Source organism: Tympanuchus pallidicinctus, unplaced genomic scaffold (genome assembly GCF_026119805.1).
Source record: "Tympanuchus pallidicinctus isolate F22 unplaced genomic scaffold, pur_lepc_1.0 scaffold22, whole genome shotgun sequence".
Classification (NCBI taxonomy): Eukaryota; Metazoa; Chordata; class Aves; order Galliformes; family Phasianidae; genus Tympanuchus; species Tympanuchus pallidicinctus.
Genome location: NW_026294739.1, coordinates 13,683,338 through 13,704,678, shown reverse-complemented (window position 1 = coordinate 13,704,678; position 21,341 = coordinate 13,683,338). Strand labels below are relative to the sequence as shown.

The 21,341-nt window shown below is 42.9% G+C and overlaps 1 protein-coding gene across 8 annotated transcripts in view; it reads left to right on the top strand.

The window, feature by feature from the left end:
- Positions 1-21,341, top strand: part of LPP (LIM domain containing preferred translocation partner in lipoma) — a 310,262-nt gene that overhangs the window by 222,586 nt on the left and 66,335 nt on the right. For all 8 annotated transcript variants that reach the window (XM_052686960.1, XM_052686961.1, XM_052686957.1 and 5 more), the window contains one exon: positions 14,250-14,373. In XM_052686960.1, the coding sequence (XP_052542920.1) occupies positions 14,250-14,373 (124 nt within the window). The remainder of the gene's footprint in view (positions 1-14,249; positions 14,374-21,341) is intronic.

Genomic DNA, 21,341 nt, shown 5'->3' with positions numbered 1-21,341 from the left:
TGGAAGAATGCATGCTGTCACATTCTGTAAGATTCTCTGGGTTTTAGAAATCTTCCTACCTGAAAGCAGCCTAGTTGCTGTTACCCAGAGTCAAGGAGGAATTAGGCTTTTGATGCACTATTTGGTATTGCTTTGTGCTACGTGTGGTTTTTAGCACTATGAAGGTGGCATCATTGAAGTCATGGTCCCTCTCAAAGGTGGGACCCTGGAGCAGGTGAGAACCACAGAGCTGGTTTGCCCTGCAAATGGCATGAGTTTCCTGTTCTCTAGAGGGTATTGTGAGTACAAGCACTCTGGACAGACAGGATTTGTGTTGTTACCAGGAAAATGAAATGCTTCTTTCTCATTCTCCAGAATTAATTGCATTTTAATAGGTCTTCAAACGCATGCTGTTTTCCTCTGTCTTGGGACAAAGATGTCTGTTCCGCGCTCTCTCAAAGTCACTTCCAGATTTGTTCTCTCTTGGAGCTGTACAGGCTTGCTAAGTATTTCCTCTCTGCTGCTTCTTGAGTTTGATTAAGGCCCTGTTGATGCTGAAGGGCATTTGACAAGACCCACAGCCTCAGGGTGCAGGTAGGGCTTGGGACCAGCCTCCACCTCGCTTTTGTCTGCCTTCTTGTGCATCGAGGTGCTCCAGCATGGGCAGCATCCCAGATGCAGAGTGAGATCTCACTTCCTATCACCACCTCACCCAGCTGCCACTGCCAGAGAGCCGCTTCGATCGAGCAGCCACTGCCAGCCTAGCATCAACTGGGAGCTAAAAATAATGCGGCGTCAGAAAAAAAAAAAAAAGCAACATCTAAATATAAATCTGTAATGCCTCAGTGGGGAGCATTGCGTTTCCTAATCATTCAGTCAAATTGTCTAAAGATTGATTAATACTGGAAAGCTTTTTGTTTCCACCTTGGTCACCAGTGCCTTCTTCCCCTAGCACTTTCTTGGGAAGGCAGAGGTTTTCTTTTCTTTCTGTCTGGGTTCTCTAGCAGCCCACCCCATGTTTGTGCACCTTTGCTACAAAGCTGCAGAGAATCTCAGTGAAGAGCACATCTGGGCAAGAGGAGGGGTCCGGAGGGCACAGTTCCCATGAAGTCAGACTCGCACCACCTGGGCTTGCCACCCACAGGTTGAATGAAACGACATGCAGACATCAAGAAAATGGCAGGAGTGTTTTTCCCCAGCCCATCATCTGGCTGCCTTTGAAAATCAAAGGCTGGAGAGATTTCTTCCCTCAGCAACACGTGCGAAGCAATCGTGCTCCATTGTTGCCGGCAGATTTGTTTTTGCGCACTTCAGACAGGAAGAACGGCACTCGTGGGGCGAAGAAACTGGCAGAGCGCGAGCGAGGTGGGAAGAGAGGAAGGAGCCAGCAAGTGGCAAAGAAATCTGCCACGGCTTCGCTACGTTCCCTAGCAACTCGCGCCCTGGAGAGTCTCTTGCGATGTCTCCTCTTTATCAGCGCAGCTGCATGCCATGTACTAGCCTCGCCGCGGTCTGCCTCGCGCTATTTTGGGTTTAAAAACCGAAGCGTGTGATTGCAGTGCTGTCATAGGCATAAGGACTTTGGATTGCTCTCTTGCACAGATGGGAGCAATTCACAGGGAGGGCTGGGAAAGTGACTTTCTGTTCTTGCTTGAATGTTGTCTGGTACTGGCTAGTAAATAGCACCTTGTGGCTTAAAGATGTCGATCAGAGAGCTCCCTCACCATGCGTTTTCCCCGTAAGGCAGCATTGCAGGGATGGGCTTACATGGATGCTTCTGGCGTAACTTCATGCCTTGCCAGCCACTGCAGACACATGTGGGTCTTTGCATAACAGACACATGGTACTTTTTTGCTGTCTGGGGCACCTCTGTTGATTTACCAAATGCTTCTCTGCTTGCTGTTTCTCTGCTTCTGGACAGGCTTGCTGCGCCCTGTGACATTCCAATGGGGATTCATCACTGAGTGCCAGATGAGCATACCTAGGAACCTGGACAAAACCCTCCATTTGTGTAACACAAGCTTACAGCCCACGAGGTTGGGTCCTCTGGATGTGAGCTACCTAGTGTACTTGGAATTTAAGGTGGAGATGGAACATTCTGGAACTGGTAAAAGGACAGGCACTGTGCCCATTTATGGCCCAGCTTCTTTGTCTTGCAAGTTCTGAGCAAAACTTCTTTGATTTAGAGTCTGGAACAAAGCTATAAAACAACTTCACACATGAGCTTCCTTTCTGGTAAGCAACTTCAGCCCTGAAGATGATCCATAGGACCTTCAGCTGGCTTTGCTCAACTCCATGCAGAACCTGTCACAACTGTTATCACAGTCAGAGAAGCATAAACAATAAGGCTAGAGCTCACATGAAGATTTGTCTGCTGTTCAGAGACAGGATCAGCTCTGCCTGAGCCATTCTTCAGAAATATTTGCTCCTACTCAGAAAAACCTCTGTGATGGAAATTACAGCTTCTCTATAGTCTCTTTCCGCACTTTGTTGTCCTCACTTTTGCTCCAAGGGGAAACCGACCCCTCAAAAGGAGCAGGAAGAAGCCCTGAAGCCCAGGTTAGTCTGAGCTGAGAAATAGTAGCAGGAGTTCATGAAAGCCCACATGAGAGGGGGGCACCATGGTTAGCAAAAGAGACATGAACTAAGTAAGCATTAGAGTATCTATCACCTGCAAGGAAGCAGGTTTCAATCACCCATATCCCCTGAGAGAGCGGGGTCTCAGCCTGTAGGGCTTGCTTTTGGTCTGGGAGCCTGGGAACAGGTTTTCTCCCTGTGTTGCCCTTGTTGACTCAAATAGTGCCTCTCAGCCGATGTACACCTGAGTACATTGCTCACTTTGGCAGCCTGAGCCAGACCCTCTGCTGCTGTGTAAATCAGCGAGTTCTCTAGAGCGGCTCTGATTTGCACTGTCTGAAAGTCTAGCCCATCCTTTACAAGTAAATTCTGTAAGCAGAATTATATATATCTCTTTGTTTTTCCCCTTCAGCCTTTGCTCAGTCAACCTGTGAGCTGCTTCATCATTAACAAACAGAAGGGGCCTGCTGCTGTTGTTGTGGTTGAACAGGACATGAAAACGTTTCACGGACAAAGCGATCTTTTTAATGCATCAAAGTGGTCCAGACATGATGCTGTGTCCTGCCACAGCCGTCGGCCTCCTCAGCTCTAATTGCACACGCCACCGCCTCTTTCAGTTCACTCCAGTCTGCTCAAAGTACTGCTTGACCAATTAGCGAGATAAGTTCGTCTCTAGCCCAGGAGGGATGTGGACAGCCTTCTTCGCTGCATCTCTGTACATGGAGGAATGTTTTGACAGCTAAACATGGATCTTGTTGAGCTGTCAGTTCTGCTAACTCTCTCAAGTGTCTCTTATTTATTGAGTCATCAGGCTCTTCCTGACCTCCTCAAAGTCAACCCCAGCCTGGCACGAAAGACAGTGCAGAAATACAGCTAGAGCATGGCCTTCTGAGCAGGGCGAGTTTCTTCAAGCATTTGATGCCTTGAACAGCGCAGATCATTAGGTCTGTAAGTCAGTGCAACGGCTGTGCCCTCAGGCCGACAGCAGACTTAGAGGCTGCAGCTGGGAAAATTTAGATTCCTTCCCTTAGTGCACAGCCTGTTTGGCTGCCAAGATCTTGGGGTTACTTAAGAGGCCAATGGCAAAGCAGGGGACCAGACAAAATGGTCTGAATCCAAGGAGCCCTGTATCCCCTTCTGGCTCCAGCACTGAGCTGTGAATTTCTTCTCCTTGCTCTTCATTCTGAACTCCTTGCTCTTCATTCATTCTGAATCTGGCTTGGAGGCCATAGGTACTTGTGCAGTGCAGAGCATAATCACCACATAAAAGTATGTACGAGCTTACCTTTGGGAGTACTTTGATCACAGAGTAGTTTTGCTGGACACATGGTGGATATGGGATCACGTGGTAGATGCCGCAGGGGAAGCCAAGGGGAATGTGTGCCATTTGAACCCCAAATAGACCTTCTTTGTGGGAGCCAGGTGAGGCTGAGGTGCTCTGCTGTGATCTGAGTGTTCCCTGCTACTCCAGCAAAACCATGTGTGTGTATGTCCAGAAGCATCCCATAGGCTGAAACTATAAGGGGTTTTGGTTAGCATTGGATAGTTCTTGTATGGGCGAACTGGTTCAGTAACATCAAGCTGAAGCTGATACCTCACATTTGCTCTTGCTTTCCTGCTTGTTCCCTGTTCTGAGGATGCTGTTAGTCCATCCTTCCATTTCATCCTGCTCTACTGCACGTTTGTCCTCCATAAAACACTCTCCCTTCATGGACTGACTGCCCGCAACTCGCTCTGTGTGGGCTTTTCCCAGCCCTGGAATTCCTAGCCAGTTTGCACTTTCTTCCTCTCCTCCAACACTAGGGTCTGTGTCAAGTCCCCTACTGCACTCTGCTTTCTGATTATCTTTCTGCTTTTTGTCAACACGTCTCTCTTGCCTTTGAAGTTCTGCCTTTTAAAACTGTTATTTTGGTGTTGGAAAAAGTTATTTTTTTCCCCTGGCTCCTTCCTCACATTGTGAAAGTCCTCACTCTAGCTCTGACCTTGACCTCACAGCTCCCGAGGCTCTGCTCCAATGACCCTCTTCTCCCTCTGCCAGCAGGATCACAACAGCACAGCCAGCTCACATCTTCACTCCTGTGCCTGCAGGTTGCAAGGACAAGCTTGAGACCTTTTGAATATTTAATACGGTGAAACACCCTGCAGCGTTTTCCAGTAGCCCATAGGCCCTTCTTCTTTGCCTCCCTGGCATAATTTGACCACCACATGGGACATGCAGGGTCCTCAGCCTGTGGTTCTGTCCAAGGGCAAATTGATCCTTGGTTCCCACCTCCCACCAACTGTGGGAAATTCCTGAGCACGGACAGTGTTTCAAGGGTGACTTGAGGCTTTTATCTGAGTAATACTTAACTGCCCTGGACTGTACTACAGAGAATTATGACTTTGTTGAGAAATTTCTACTGCTGTGAGCCAAATGAAAGATCATTTTCACAAGTACATTGGGCGAAATAAATGATAATCTAGATGACAGGCATTTGCCCTGGCCTTTTTCCCCAAGAGCAGTATGGAATTTGGCACTGCTTTGTTCTGAAAATGTTATTTCTGATTATCCTGGGCTAATTGATAGTAAAGCATACACAGGTCCCTTCTAGAGCAGCACTCAGGCTATTGATATTCACGAGGGGCTGCAGTCTTTTGCTCTCTCCTGCTTCTTTTCTCCTCTATTACTCCCTCTGCTCCCAGTGAGGATGTTCAGTCTCACCTTTTTCCTTGCTTCCATTGTGTCATAGCTTCTGCCTGACAGGGCATATGCAAGTACATCTAATGCCTTGCTGCTATACACTTTCCCTGTCCCTAACATGAGCAAAAAGCATTATATCTGCCAGCAACCTGTCTGCTTCTGATGGACATCTCTGTTTCACCAAAAGTGAGAGGGATCTTTGAAAAGCTTTTAATTGCCAGTCATTATTATCAACTGCAGTCAGGTAATTTTGTCATAGGTTGGTCCAGAGACGTAGAGAGGCCGGGGCTTGCTGGCTGGTGGTGTCAGTGAACCACTGAGAGCTACTGATCATGTACAGTGAGATTGTTCTCCATGAATTAAATTGGAAATGGTCATTGCAAATGGTGCTTGACACAATGTTTGATGACTGGGATTCAGGCAAACTTGAGGTACCTGGAGAGGGCTCTTCATATGGAGAATTAATAAATTTAAATGCCATAAAGCTGTAGTATAATGCCATTCAGCAACAAAACCATCCACATGGATGGTATGAAATACAGAGATGCTGTAATTGAGGTAGAAATTAGAGAATGAATTCTGTTCTTTTCTGTGTTACATATTGTCTTGAGCCCTATCACTACCCTTTTAATACTCTTCTCTACAATCTTTTACCACAGCATCTTGAAGTGCAAGCAAATGAGTTCTCCTTTGATTTTGAAGAATAAGTCTTCTCATTATTATTATTATTGATTTTAGAATAGCAGTCTTCTCATTATTACTTGCAAATTCGCTTCTCCATCGCTAGAAACAGTGTCATTTTGGATAGGTTTGATCTCACTTGAAGCACGGTTCAGCTGAGGAGTGAGACAATTGTATGGCCTGGGCAGCATCCAGATGTTTGGACTGTCTGTCAGGTTTCAGCCTTCTCTCCCTTCATTCAGTCACATGAGAGGCTGAAAGTCAAGTGAATGCTCATACTCAGTGCTCACCCTCTCTGATGTTTTTGGAGCTCCCCATCTGCTTTCCAAAGGAATTTCTACTCATACTGCTAAAGGGCTTGGTATCATACAATAGCTATTTCAAGAAACAGAGTCTTGCAGACCTAAAAGAAGAACAATAAACTCTCTTAAAAAGAAAGCAGCTGCACAGGAGGAAAAGAGAACAAGTATCTGGGATCAGAACATGAGTAAAATAGAAAAATTTTCTTGTTCTGACAAAAGAAAGTCATTTCTGAGACCAGCAGGAATATAATTTGCTTTTGCCACAGTATTGTTTTAGCTAATATTATTCTTATAGCTTTTATTTAAATAACAAAACACCTCCTGGGCAATGGGGCATGTTGGGAGAGCTGTGTTTCTTTTGAAGACGTAATCTTGCAAGACAAAACGTAGGCACATGTGAGTGGAAGAGGACACAACTTGGCAACCTAAGATAATTAACAATAGTCATAATTTGTACTCATTCAGCATCTTTCATTCAAGGATCTCAAAGCATTTTGTAATCATGAGTTCATTGAGACTCTCAAGCTCTCTTGAGACAGCCGAACGTTATGAAGAGCATTTAAAACAGCAGGGTGCAGGATCAGACTGGTTAAGAATATTGCTGAGGATAAATTTCAGGAATCCTGCCCTCCAATCCTGTAGATGATGAACCAAGTGCCTGCTCCAGCCTAAGAATCTTTTCTTTTTTTTTTTTTTTACTGTAATTTATACATATATATAATCTTTCAATGTTAAGCAAAATATGTAGTCTTCATTTAAGTCACTGCTGCCCTGGGAAGTGTAATGGCCCATGTCACAATTGACTAAAACTGAGACTACAGATAGTGGGTTAAATGCATTTGGTTAACCATTTGTTTGCTGTTATAGTTTTCACATGAAAAAAACTTAGATTGAAACCTGTCTTGATGATGGAAAGTGATGTGATTTTAACTTTCTTTGTGTATTAAAACAGAAACCCATTTGCATATTTTAAGTATCTTTTCTAGCATCTTCAGGCATCTGGCAAGAAAGCTATATTTAAACTGTTAATACAGTATGAATGCAAGTTTCACATGCAAAATTAGTCCCATTAAAATGGTGAGATTTATTTTTCTTTTGAAACAAGCGATGCCCCAGCACTTCTGTTTTTGTTACCTGATAAAGCACTGCAGCTGGGACGGCCAATTTTTGTCAGGAGGCGACGAACCTGAACCGCAGAGCAGGTGGTGCTCGCGGCCCAGGCACCCAGTCAAACCCCCGTCACCGCATGCGGAATGGCGGTGAGCTCCCTCGTCGCTGCGGTGCGCCGGGGAAGGAAGGCAGCGCACCATGGGGTTGTGCCCGCCTGTGGTCTGGTGTCGTTCTTCATTGTCTGTAGGAATGGTTGAGCTCGGCCTTTGTGAAATGCTTTGCAAATGAAAAAGTGAAGACGGAGCCAATCTCACTTAACTCCTTGTGTTGTAGGGTTGCTTCTGGAAAGGGACGTTTTGGAAGGCATGTAGTGAGTCTCAGTGTTTTTATTGTGGCAGTGAAGTGTCCAAGCAAGTTAAGTACTGTGTGAGCAAACATCTCTTTTTTATTGTTATGAATTTTGGAGTGTTCTCACTTTCACCGGGTGCTTTGGTACTTGTCCATTGAGATAGGAATGTGGCTTGGTTGGTTTGGAAGCTCATGAGCCCTCTTAGAGGAGCCGCTCACTGTGACCAGAGTTGCCCACATCTTTCAATAGTAGCCACCTGGATTTACAGAAGAGAGTTCTGTACGTCATGTCCTCAGGCAAGAAGCCCTAGATGGCACTAAATATCCTGAGGTGTATAGCCACCAAGAAGTGAATTCAAGCCCATCCCCAGGACTTCCCCATGCTTATAGCTGAGGCTTTGAGACTCTCTTCTTCTATGGATTCTTACAGTTCCTACTCTAAAATGCAGATTTTGACCTGCTGATAGCAGTAAATGTAATGTTTAACTAATTAATATTTTGAAGGCAGCCAGTGGAAGACCACCTTATAGTGGCATAAAAACAAGGGGAGTTGATAAGTGTGCCATGTCTTTAGTGCACGTGGTCTTACAAGGTCTTACAACAAAAAACAAAAAACATTCTCCTTATCCACATATTCATATAGTGGTGATGCTTCTCAACAATACCATCCAGCTTGCACCTTGAATTCGTGGCTGAAATGTACCCTACCAAAGTAAGTGGGGTTAACAGGAGAAAGAAAACAAAACAAAAAAGCAACAACAAAAACAACCCACTATTCTTTTTGTACGAGATAAGCCTTGACAAGTAAAGAGTATTTACGTAATGATAGAGCCAAGAGGCCCCAAGCAAGATCAGGCACTGCTGCAATTGTTTCTTTATATACATTTCAGCAGCAATGGGACATTAAAATGTAGCATTTTATAGGCATTCTTATTTGAAATGTAGTTTAAATCTGCTTTTTCCTGAGATAACATGTCAAATACGTATTACTTGGAGATCTGTTTGTTTTGCATTTTCTAATTAGAAATAGCCAGTGTTGCTCCATAAAAGTGTAGCTCATCTCCTGTTAACCCTGAGTATTGTAAACAAGCCACAGTGTCCAGCAGAAACAGTGGCTGCCCGCAATAGGAGTGGAAGCTGTCATTTAACACAGTCATGCTCAGCGCGCCAGCTCGTGTTGTTTACAGCTCATCCAACTTCCGTAACACCTAGCAGAGACAACCAGCTCTTCCAGGTTCAAATCATAAGTGATAATGTGAAGAACGGCAAGAAAAGCTATTTGGTATATTTGCATATAAGAGAATGCAAACAATCCGAGGACGAAACAGTCATGCTTGTTTATTAGTGTGCTTGAACATTACTAAAAGACATCACAGAAGCTTGGAGAACTTTGTAAGCACTGAATAATTGACAGAGAAATATCATTAAGCCCGTTTTTCTGAGTGCTTAGTGTGTGTGTGTGTATATGGTGATTCTATTTAATTCAATGTCAATATACAGAAGCCAACACTTTGTTTTCATGACTACAAGCTAAAAGCTGGCTTCCAGATACTCAAAACAAGCATTCTGGCTCTATTCTCTTGATTTTACAGACAAGATATCTCCCCTTCCACCTGTCTGCATCCCTAAAAGGGACTTTTTACCAAAATTGCAGGCTGTGAGTTTAAAACAGAAATATTTAATTTACTATTATTATTATTGCACATATTTTGTGTAACACTGTCACAAGAGATTGTTGAAAATCGGAGCTTAGCAGGATTTGAATAAGACTGGGAATGTGCGTGGATAACCAAGTGAGGATAGAGTTACAATAATGAAGTTTAAAAATAAAGAAAAATATCCTCTAGAGCTTTGGAGTAGTTACAAAACTGCCCTATTTCAAAGCATGCCACTGTTTAATAAATGAGGGCTCTGCTGCCAGAGCTGTCCGCTCTGGATTACTGGTTTGCTCTGGGAAGTGGTGGCTGTGGGGGCGCTGATGGTTTGCCCCACTCTGGCCCATCCCAGGGGAGGCCACTCTCCCAGCTGCCCAAAAACTTGTAATTTCAGGCCATTCGTGGGTTGCAGAGGTTGGTGGACATCCCCTCTTTCAGGGCAGCTTCTTTGGAGGGACTTGAATTATTCTCCAAGCAGGAGTGAACCCAGGAATGTGCGTGTGGCAGGAATCTAGGCAGCATCGTCTTTTCAGGAATCTGTATGTACTCAGGCAGCTGTGACTTTTCACTGGGAAAATAAATCAAGAATTAAAATATTTTTTTTCCAGCGCATCTCCTCTGTAAGAGGGTTCAGTTGGCCTTAATTACAGACTGAATTACAGCTGCAGGCAATCGTTATTTCTTTGGGAGCTCAACTCGTTGGAGAGATGCGGCACCATGCTGAATTTTTTGGTCTCAAAGTTTGCGATTGTTTTGGACAGTCAATAACTTAAATGAAAAAGCATGGTCTTTGTCAGGCCACTGAATAAGAAATGAGCAAAGATGTTCTTTAACTGTTTATTTAACTGACGACGAGTTCTGGTGAGTGAAGTGAAAGGAAAGTGCTAACTTCATGCAGATGAACGAGTAGAAAAAAATGAAATGGAAAGTAAGTATCAGTGTGAGATGTTTCTGGCTGCTTTTCAATTCCAAATTGGGCTAATTCTACCTTCTGAAAAGAAGATAATTTCCACGTTTCTGTAATTGGGAACACATAATTGAAGTGATTTTCTCTCCGAGAGAAGAAACTTGTGCAGCATTTGCAAATGGACAAGAAAAAATGACCGCATACAGTGTACTCTGAATGATGGTACATTCATGGTTGCATCATCTTCAGATGTCTTTGCAGATTTTGTACTGGGATTTTTACCCATTTGGGTGAAAATTTGTATGTGGACGGGGAAAGTTCATGCTGGAGAATGCAGCCCACTCCCTCCAGAGCTCCTTCTGTCTGGGCAGCCAGAGCTCCAGAGGCAGCTGCTTACCAATGAGGTCTGGAGTACAGAGCACATACCAGAGAAGCGCTGAAGAAAGTTTCAACTCCATGTACCAAAATAATTGTGCAGCAATTCCACGTGACTGCTTCTTTTGACCTGGCTTTTTAGGAACTGAACTTTAATGAGGAAGATGAATCAGATGTTGTTGCACTGCTTGGAGTGGCACAAGCGATTAACTCACTTCCTTTTGTTTGTAACATGAAGATATTTTCTGCCATGGAGTTTAACCCTAGGAATGCTGGCAGTTCCTAGTCCATCTGTTTGTGAATGCATACACATCTGCAAACACAACTGCATTCGTCATGCTTTTCCCAAAGCTGCTCCATATTTGATGGGAATAGTGAAAAATAGTACTCCAGTGCTTCTAAAGCGTGGTCCCTCTTTGCAGAGCAGAGCTCTTTTCCATTTTCACGGGCCACTTTATAATCTCTGATGTTGCTGGGATGCTCAGTGGATCTGGGAGGCCGCTCAGCACAGAGCACAGCTTTGAGCTCTCTGTGTCTCAGGCGCAGTGTACACTGAAGCATTGTAGAGAAAAGAGAATGCATGAAGATGATTGTGGCAGATTAGGCAGCAAATTGTATTTCTAGACAGCCTTGATCATGGTACAGATCAGGAGAAAACAGAGGAAGTTTAATAAACAACAACACAACTGTTCTGTAAGGAAAGCCAGAATTGTATTTTTACCCTGAGCTAACAAAGGAGGAGGAAGGAAACTGTTTTGCTGAAACAAGCATTCTAGATCCACTAAAGATACACTTCTCTATGTTTGTGTGTGCGCGTGCCCGGCAAACTCAACAGCATGTTCATATGTATGAACTGCATTTTCCTGGAGGCACATAGTCAGCATGTGCCATGCAAGGAGAAAAAATATGTGCCTAGCATTGCTTGAATGCTGGTCAAAAAATCGTAGCATTTTAGTCAAAATAAGTTAAAATGTCTCCTAACATTGTGGTTGGTGTGTGTTGTTTTTGCTGATGTTGAATACTGGATAAGAAATCTGCCCAATCTGGAAAAGTGCAACGTAGATAAAATATGAGAGCAGTCTTTTTATTGCGTGTGAGGATACATGGTTTCCCAAACTAGAGAAAGTCTGCAGATATTGATATTTCATTTTAAATGGCACAGCCAGAGCCCTTCCTGAAACAGACACGAGCAGCCTCCTGCTCCAGAGATGTGGAGACTGGCGTGAAGGAGAGGCACAGACCCCACAGCCATGCCATCCTCTGTGATTCCTTCACAGGACAGCACTGGTCATTCATTCCATTCCGCCTGGAAACTGAAAGAGGATGAAATGATATTATAAGATGTCCAGATGCTAAACTGATTTTTCAAGCTAATAAATCCTTGGCTGCTCTTGCTGTGTTAAAATGTATGTTCGGGCAAGATTCATGGTCAGCTCACAGGAACAAGAGAGCAAAGGAAAATATGTGGTTCTTCCAAGATTAAATGCTTTGTATTTGGCAGCCTTAATTGCTTTATTAATGAAACTTTTTTTTTTTTTTTTTTTTTTTTTTCAGGGCTACATTATTTATTATTTCTAGTGAAGCAATTGTAAATTAGCCTTCTAAGAACAGCCACAAAACACCAAGGGCATCTGGTGCTGTTGGGTTAAGTACCTGGCTCTGAGATTTGTTAAGTGAATGACCTTATCCATACCAAAACGAAATATCCCACAGAGGTGGCACTTATTTGCCTTTGAAAGCAAGTGTAAGTCCTGTGCACCATACAAGCCTGTCTCTCCATTTGAAAAAATAAGTTGTGGTAACCCAAACATAGGTGGTTGCTTTTGTGCAAGAACATTTGTTGAGCTATGTGTAGACGTTCAAGATTAGCAGATGCTCAGCAACTTACTCAGAACAACTGCTGGGCATATAGAAATCATGGACAAGTGCATAAACTGATTGAACATTGCTCAGGAAAATAAAAAAAATTCCTCAGCAGAAAAATAGACCATCTATGGGAAAACCTGAATGTATGGTTTCAATCTGTATCCTCAGGTAAGGGTGCTGGATATATGGCAAACAGAACTTGCATAGCCTTGAAGGAAATGAATCCAGCCTGGGGCTTTTTCCAGGCGCTCTTTCTTCCAGGAGAACCGTGCCACCCAATTCATTTGTGCACTGCTGCTCCATTAGAGAGCAAGTGATAGGCAGCAGCCTGTACAACTGCCCTGTTGTGTGTGCACAGCAAATCCAGCACTTCCAAGAAGCGCAGTGGTGCTACTGCACTTATGGGTGCTGCATGTGTGAGGGAGGTCAGGTCAACAGGAAAGAGAGGTGATGGAACACAGCTTAGCACAGGCCCTAGAAAAATAAATATGACGAGGTCAGGAACATGCAAGTGTTTGGTTTCTCGGAGTGGATGATTGAAGTATTATTGCTAAGCAGTGTTTGGAGACCTTCTCTACATTGATTGATGTCTCATTTGAAATTCTCTCTTGCCTGAAAGGAAAAAAGAATAAAAGTATTTAGTTAATTCTCTTGCAGTGTTTTAAAGCTGCTGTTCTCTGCTGAATGTGACTGGCTTTATAAGAATTCGTTGTGTCAGGTGTATTCCATATAAGCTGGATAGAGGTGTATTGTTTTTCCAATGATCTTACTTTTTCTTCCCTTTTAAATAGGGAAAGAGCATGAAAAAGTGCTTACTTGTAGACTATCACTCAGAAGTTTCTTATGTGAGGTCTGATCTTTGATGAAGGTAGAGATTGATCAATTAAATCCCTTCCTTTATTCAAATACTTCATTTCATAAATAAGTTAGTTTTCACATGCGGGTCTTTCAAGAAAGCAGTGCACAGAAGGAAAACTGATGTCAGCATGTTTTTAATCCTGAAATGACCGAGTTTCTCACTGCAGACACCAAACTTAGCTTCTTCTAAGAAACTCTTAGGCATGTGACTATTTCTGTGCTTCTCAAAATACGCCTGTAGTTCTGCTGTTTTCCAGGGAGAAAGCTCACTGAGATGGACTTTAAATATTTTATGCTAGCTGTTAGCACATGAAGGCCAAGAGGTCTCAGTTCTTAAGTGCATACTAAAACCTTTGTATCCCTAGCACTAAAAATCTGTGGGTTACCTCCTGCTCTTGCAAGTGTTAACAGCAGAATTTGTGTCAAAACAAACAAGAAGAGAACAAAAGTAGCAGCTTGGAATTATCTGTCTTTGTCTATACACTCCGCGACTGTAGGAATGATTGTTCTAGCCTCTCTTTTATTGCATTGTTAAATGATGGAAGCTTTTGCCAAATCCAAACTGAAATGCTTCCAAAGTCTTTTTTCAGTGTTGGAAAATGTTTGTATCAAGTTATCCTTGGAATAATATTTCTCCTTTATTTATTACTGTGTGCTACCCAGTGGACACCTAATTATGAGGCACAGAGTTCTTCTCATTCTAATAGGATATGTAGCACTTTGCTGGACATTTTTAGGAGTCCATTTTCATTACATTAAATGGGATGTTTACTTGTGTGAATCTCTTGGGTTTTAAAAAAAGCAAAAAGACAATGAAGTTCAGCACTGAGCAGTCAATAGATTCTTTTACTGTAGGGGAATGCTTTCATACCACATCACAAACTGTTTGTTCTCTTTTTCTTGTTTTTTAGAGTGGGTATCCAAGCTCTGGACCCACAACAAGCACTCCTGCCTTCAGGCCTGAAGATGAGCTGGAACATCTGACGAAGAAAATGCTGTATGACATGGAGAATCCTCCCTCTGATGACTACTTTGGTGAGCAGTGCCATGTCACGTTGAATCAGTCTTTCCATAGCCCCTTTCTGTATATACCAGGTTTGGTAATGGGGAGGGAGGCATGACAGCTGCAGTGTTAATACAGTGACATTCGTACTGATAGACTTGCTTTCCATGCTTGGGCTGGAAGCGTAATCATCCATAGGAATTCCTCTGTAATTTCAGCATAAATCTCGTGCTCACTTGCTGTATGTTTACAGTCTTTCTGGTTACAAAGTGGAATTTTTCAGTTTTTGGTTCTTTTTGACACCGTCTGTCCCCAGCCTGTAGATTACCAGGGTGAATTCAGGTTTCATGCACTTCCTTGCCCATCTGCCCCATCCCTGTCTTCTCATTGCATCTGCAGGGAACCTGACAATGTAAATGCATTCTGCTCCTGTGTGCTGGCATAGATTAAAAAGAAACCCATTTTGAATCAATCGGGTTGGTTTTATATGGACACCCATTAGCCCAGAACTGTGTCCAACAAATATGAGGAAGATAAATCTGAGCTGATTGAGTCATTATATCTATGTCGTCTTCCTCACCTGCAAAAAGATAATGAGCTGATTTCTTTGGAAAGAGCATATAACTGAATTACCTTAGATTTCTATACATATAAAATATGTGTCTTACCTCTATGTAAAACAAGTGCTGCAGACTGTGAATCCTTCATTAAGGTCAAGAGATTTGGGCATATTTGATACATCCTGCCTGTCTGTTTAGTTTCTTACTAAGCGTCAGTGTCCTGTTGTTAGGAAACAAACTGCTTTAATTGATATAGTTAACAGCTAGAATAAGCTATTCATTTTGTCATTTTTCGCCTTCCATTATTTCATCACTTCTTAAAAATGTCACTTAGATTGCCCTGTAGGTCTGCTGGTTATAGATTTTGGTTGGACAAAAGCATGTCTGACTTAAAGAAGGTTCAGTCATTTTATTTAATTGGAAAGCAGGAGGAACCAAGGTCCTAATAAACAAGGATTTTTCAGTGAAAAGAATCTGATTACATGAGAAGGTCAAGATGTTCTCATCAGATAAACATAATTCTGTGACATTGGGTAGATATCAATCCCCATTCTCCGTCAGTATCCTCTGCCTTCCATGGTGTCCACCCTTACAGCCAAAATGTCTTCTTTGTAAATGGTGACTGTCGTCAAAGCTGATGACTGGTACAGATTTAAGTGTAAGCAAGAATGACTTTCTGAAGACTGGATAACCAGAGAGCATTTTCTGTGTTGCTGCATTTGACTTTGTCTCTGCCCCATTCTCATTTGAGTTCACTCTCTAATGTTTTAAAAGAGAAGCAACAACAAGCCAAACAAACATAACATGTACTTAGCTATTAGTGTGGGCGGGCAAGAAGGAGAAGCCTTTTTCCTGCTCCCTTCAGGCAAACGGCTGAAGCCCTGAAGCATGAGATTTGATTACAGTAATTTTCTTAATGCAGAACTGTAAGTGGCAAGAGCCAGTTCAGGGACTGAAGCCCACTCCATTCTTTCCATAAGCTCGGTAAGTCAGTTGGGTGAGCAGAATATTTGGAAACTCACAGGATCTAAGTTCAGAAGAGACCTTGCCACTATACAGCCCGTTGTCCTACTGGTCCTACTGTCAATTTCTCCCAAAAAGCTTGATTGAATCAGGACTTTAAAAAACAAAAAAATTTTAAAAAATCTAATCTTTTTATCTTAAAGACTTGAAGCAATGGTGAGTCAACCACCTACCCTGGTAAGCTGTTCTAGTGATTAATTTTCCTCACAGCTCAGAAATTGCTTCCTGAAGTGAAGCTTTAGTTTTGTTTAGCACTTGTATTTATGGAGCTGAAATGCTAGGGTTTTGCAGGCTAATAATGTATCACTGAGATGGTTCTGCTCTGTTTGCGAGCGTGGTACATCAAAAGCTTATTCATCTAACAGGGATGCATGGCTCAGAGGATTGGAACATAAGGTCTCTCAATGTTAGGTCATCAATTTGGCTATCGGATGGAAGGTCAGACCAATGCCTTGCCAGTAGCTCTTAATTCAGCAGGAGAACAGGAGATGGAAAGGAGCATCCAGATCGTTTGGAAATGTTGCCAATGTTGTTATAAGCAGCAGCATGATCAAAGATAGAGTGATTGTGCATGATGCAAGCTGCTTGGTGAAAATCAAACAACAACACTGGTCGTCCTTGGGCAGATGATGCTTAATTACAAGCTGCACCTGATGGATCTTCTAATTGCACTCAGTCTATGCCACTGAAGATCATCTCTGAGTCTCCAGCCATGGCATTCTTGATGTGCAGATAAACTGTGTGTTGAGCTGAACTCCTCAGCTTTAAGCATGCTGTGCCCCATGCGGCAATTTGGGAAACATAGCCACAACTAATTATATACCTTCCAAGAAAAATACAAAACAAAACTAGCAGTCCTGGGACACAACTGCTTTTTATGGTGGGATAAAATCAAAGAGGTGGTCTGCCCTCATCCCTTTAGGTTTATTCCAGCCCAACCTACTCTCAGAGGAAAATGGTCTCTGGGATCACAATGGTTGAGGATTTCAGATATGGCAGTGCAGGCTTGGGAGTTTTAGACTAATTCTGGCTTTGTCAGAGCTGAATACCCATCTACTGAGCTGTCAGCCTTGTGCCTCCCCACAACTTCATGCTCATGTGGAAAGAAGAAATTAAGTGTGGGAGGAAAAAAGGAGTCTTTCAACTTTGGTTAACTGTCTGAACCAGTATCTCTGCCTTTATTCTCCATTCTTTATTTGTTTAGCATAGTAACATGGATTGTACAAGATTCATATGGCACATTGATCCAATAATCAGAAAAAGGACAAATGGGCAGAGACATTGACTCTGATTTGCATTAAATATCTTCTGCCTGGGGTCTAAATGCCATGGTAATTGTAGCATACCAGATAGCTGTCAGCTAATCACTTTTATTAGTTTGAATTTAGAAAACTGGATTTCAGCATATTAAAAGTTGGTTAAGAACAGATAGGTTTTGAATTGAGGAATCTAATTAACCTTGCTAGAAAGCTGCAAGGCGTTATATTAAGTCATGGAAATAATTTGTTGGAATAATTACATTTGAACTGTCAGACTGGAGAAAGGTCATTTTACTTGCCCTGTCAGCACACTAAGATCTTTTCCATAACCATCTTCCTGCTGCAGTTCCACTTTCCTTATCTCTGGTTTACCAACGAGCCATCTTGTTTCAGCATAGGCCGATGTTCCTGGAGAGGGAGGAGGAGCAAGAGTCTGAAGCCTCTTTGCCCTGGCCATGCCAGCTGGTGCTGCTGGGAGACTGGGTGAGCTGAGTTTGGGAGCCAGCCAGCCAGCACTTCCATCAGATCTCTGCTCACCACAACACTTCTCTGCAGCTTCCCTGAGTTCAAGTTACTGGAGGTGGTTTCAGAGAGGGGGGAAACTGCTGTAGCCAGTGACTACTCACCAAGGCACACGCAGCTGGTAGCATATTATGTCTCATGCTGCATTCCTGAGGAACCAGGGAACTTGGTAAGCCAAGAAACAGCATGCTGGAAGCACACTTTGAAGGAGCAAGATCAGTTATTGCCTAGATTCACTACAGCGGCACGATCTGTCACTGGGAAATCCTCTAGCTGGCAGTGGCAAGGCAGTGATTAATCACAGAATTATAATCAGAGAGCATCGTACTTAAACAGATGAACAAAAAGAGTGCATTTTTAGGAGTTAAACATACAATTCTGGTAATTCTACTTTCTCAGTTTTGTTGAAAGCCCACTCCACCATACTGCATCTAAGTACCCCAGTCTTTGTGCGTATCACCTCCTACCCTCCTGTAGGTTATGGAATGACATACAGAGTGATTTCTCTCTGGAAGTCCTTGACAGATCAGCAAATTGAAGTCTCCTAAGTCTAGGTTACTCTTTACTGCTGATTCAGTTGCTGATCTGTGGTAGCTGGCTGTCTTTAATCTAATCCCTTTTTATTAGAAAGGATTCCCACATGTGTTATGCAGTGTCTGTTAAGGATGCTTTCTCCCTGTCACAGCCCTCTGTATTGCTAAATGTGTGATCACAGATAGGCAAGTTGGAAGAAAATATTTATTGGAGTGGAAATTGATTAAGGATGGGGAAGGAGAAATGGAGATCTGCAGGAGATTAGGATAAATCTATCAAAATATTTTGTTGGCCACCATGGGAAGCTACGGCCTCTGATTTTGCATTTTTTTTAATGGAACACAGACTACACAAAGGTCACTACTGTTCTGGACCACAATTTCAAGTATCCTAGAAAGAAAGAACTTCTGGCAGCTAATCAGTCTCTATTGCCATGCAGTCAGTGCTGATTAAGACTGGAAAAGTGCCATCAGGGCCCCCCATCTTCTCTTGCTTTCTGGATTATGAGTCACTCCCTACAGCAGGGAGTTTTCCTAACTGGAGGGAAGAAGCATTTTCTGGCATTTTACTGAAGGCACTTAGATCTACCAAAGGAGTTTTACGTCCATGATAGCATAGCAGTTTCCTCTTGTAATGTAGGAATGCACATAGGGAGAAGAGAGGTACAAGAATGATGCTCTTGTACAATAAAGGGGCCTTGATTTGTCTTGGAGCTAACAGTTCAGGAGATGTATTTTTCTTTTATGTGTTTGTCATATGTTCCAGCTTTGACACTGGAAATGATGGTGCTGAGTAGCGTGAAGAGCAAGGCCAACAAACAGGATGCTTGTCTTTTTTTCCTTCTCATCCTGAACCTTAGTGAGATCTTTGGTAGATATTTCACCTCTGCAGACTCCTTTTTTTCCCCTTTCACTCCTTTTCCAGTGCATTCAGTGTTCATGGTCCTTCAGATACAAGCAGTGGTTGTAGGAGTGCATCCTACAGAGAAGCCTTCATCTTCTACAATTTTTTAAGATGCAGTGTCACAATTAAAGTGATTCTGTGATCGTATGATTCTGTGTGGGGATGAGACTGCTCACTACGTTGTGCAGAAATGGCCGCCTTCCATTTGTGGCATCTCTGTCTGTTGGCATAGCTCTGTGGGCTAAACAGTTCTACTGTCTATTAAATGAATGCGTTCTGCATTGCGTTTCTGTTTTCTCCTGGCATTTCTGTAAGAGGCATCCCCTTCCTCTCTGCTCAGGTAGCTTCTTAGTTCTCTGAATTGCCACTAGAAAAGGAAAATGAAAGTCGGTGTATCTTGGCTCATTGAAAAGGTTATTGTTAAAAGATGCATCTTATTATTAAAAGAGCATAATTGCATTGTGATTTTGCCATGTAATGTGGTGCATCATCATGCCTTTTGTTTAAAGACAGGGTTTCTGGTGCAAGATAGCAGGCATTCTCATCTGGACCGCACAACATCTGGATCGGAAAATAGTAGGTTAGATTTTCAACAACGGATGATCCAGCAGTCATTTTCTGTTATGTAACCACTCACAAAAACAGAAAGAACAAACATACAATGCGGACCCTTTTCTGCATTGTAGTTCAGGTTACCATCTTTTGTGCTCAAGCCACATGCTAGCATTTGTGCTCAGGGTACAGCAGCGGGGAGCAGCCTGTGCTGGGAGGTCGTGTTGCAGCACCATCAGCACCCAGCTGCCCTCTTGTGGCATGCCGCAGGGGAAGGCTCCCTCCCTCTGCTCCCCAGGGGCTTTAATTACCCTGGTAAATGGCTTTCAGAGCCTGTTTCTTCAGTCTCACTTCTGTCAGTGCTTGCCATATCCATCTAATTTGCTTTCAGGGAGTCCTGTGGTTGCCAGCATCCTTGCACAGCAACTGCAGGTAGGGTTTGGGCAGTTAATGTACACAGACAGTCTTAATGCAACCTAAAGCTGCCCAGTATTTCTACGTGGGGAGTACAAAAGAGGAAACCTGTGAATGGCAGGAGAACGAAACATAGCATGTCTGCCTGCATTTATCTCCAGAGGCACAAGAAAACAGTGCTGTACAGTGGCTGTGAGCTGATTTAAGTTGCTTTTCAGCATTTAAAAGAGTAAAGTGGGTGCAAAAGTTTGGTTCTTCCTGCTGTTGATGTCATCCATGTCCAACCTTGCAGTAATTGTGAGGAAAATGTTTTGGAAAAGCCAAGCACCTGTATCTTTTTATGCCAGAGATCTTAGTCTTACAAAGTCTACAGCATTCATCTCTTAATGAAGATCAAGCAGGCGTAGCCATCAGGAATGAGGGAAGGCTGCACTCTTGTATGCCTTGAGCACCTGCTACCCACATGTGCCAGGAGGCAGGAGGCTTGTCTTCCTTCTTTGCTTTTCATATCCACGTAGAAGTGGACAGGACTTTGCATTGTGAGTGTTCCTGAAGTACAGAGAGACCAGCGCTGCTTCACAGATGTGGTCTGAACCTTACATTAAAAGTAAAATTACCCATTGTTGCTGTAGGTGATAAAATGCAAACTGATGCAGGTAAAAAGCAGCATGACTACCTTGGTGTTTTTAAGTCCCTCATTTAGCTTGAATTGCTGGCAGTCAATCTAGACATATTTTTTTACTTTTAAATAGAACTGATTTGATGCAGAAGTCATTTAATGGAGAATAAGTGCAGAGTAGCAAGCTAGCACTTTTGCAAAGGTATTTCAGTGATTGCCTATGTGCTGTGAAACAAACGTGGGCTTCGGGTCGTGAATGGAATTATTTTTGAAGCAACAGTCAGAAAATGAAAGCTGACAGTTTCCTGGTGTCTTCGAAGAGGGGTGAAACGTGATAATGAAATGTCTTTTTGAAGTACAGTGGTATTCAAGATTTCTTCTACATGTTTAAAAATGAATGTATCCGTGAAAAAATTATTCTGTGAAGTTGGTAGTCATTTCTTATGTTGCAACAGGGCCCTTCCTGCGGTAGACGTTGTACAAATGGATAGCACAGCTCTGCCGCCTTCTGAAAAGACTTTGGACAATGATGAGACTAATAGTCAAGCCCACAAAAGTTAACAGCTCATGATTGCATGTGAAGTAAATCTTTTTAATTGAGAAGCAGTTCAAAG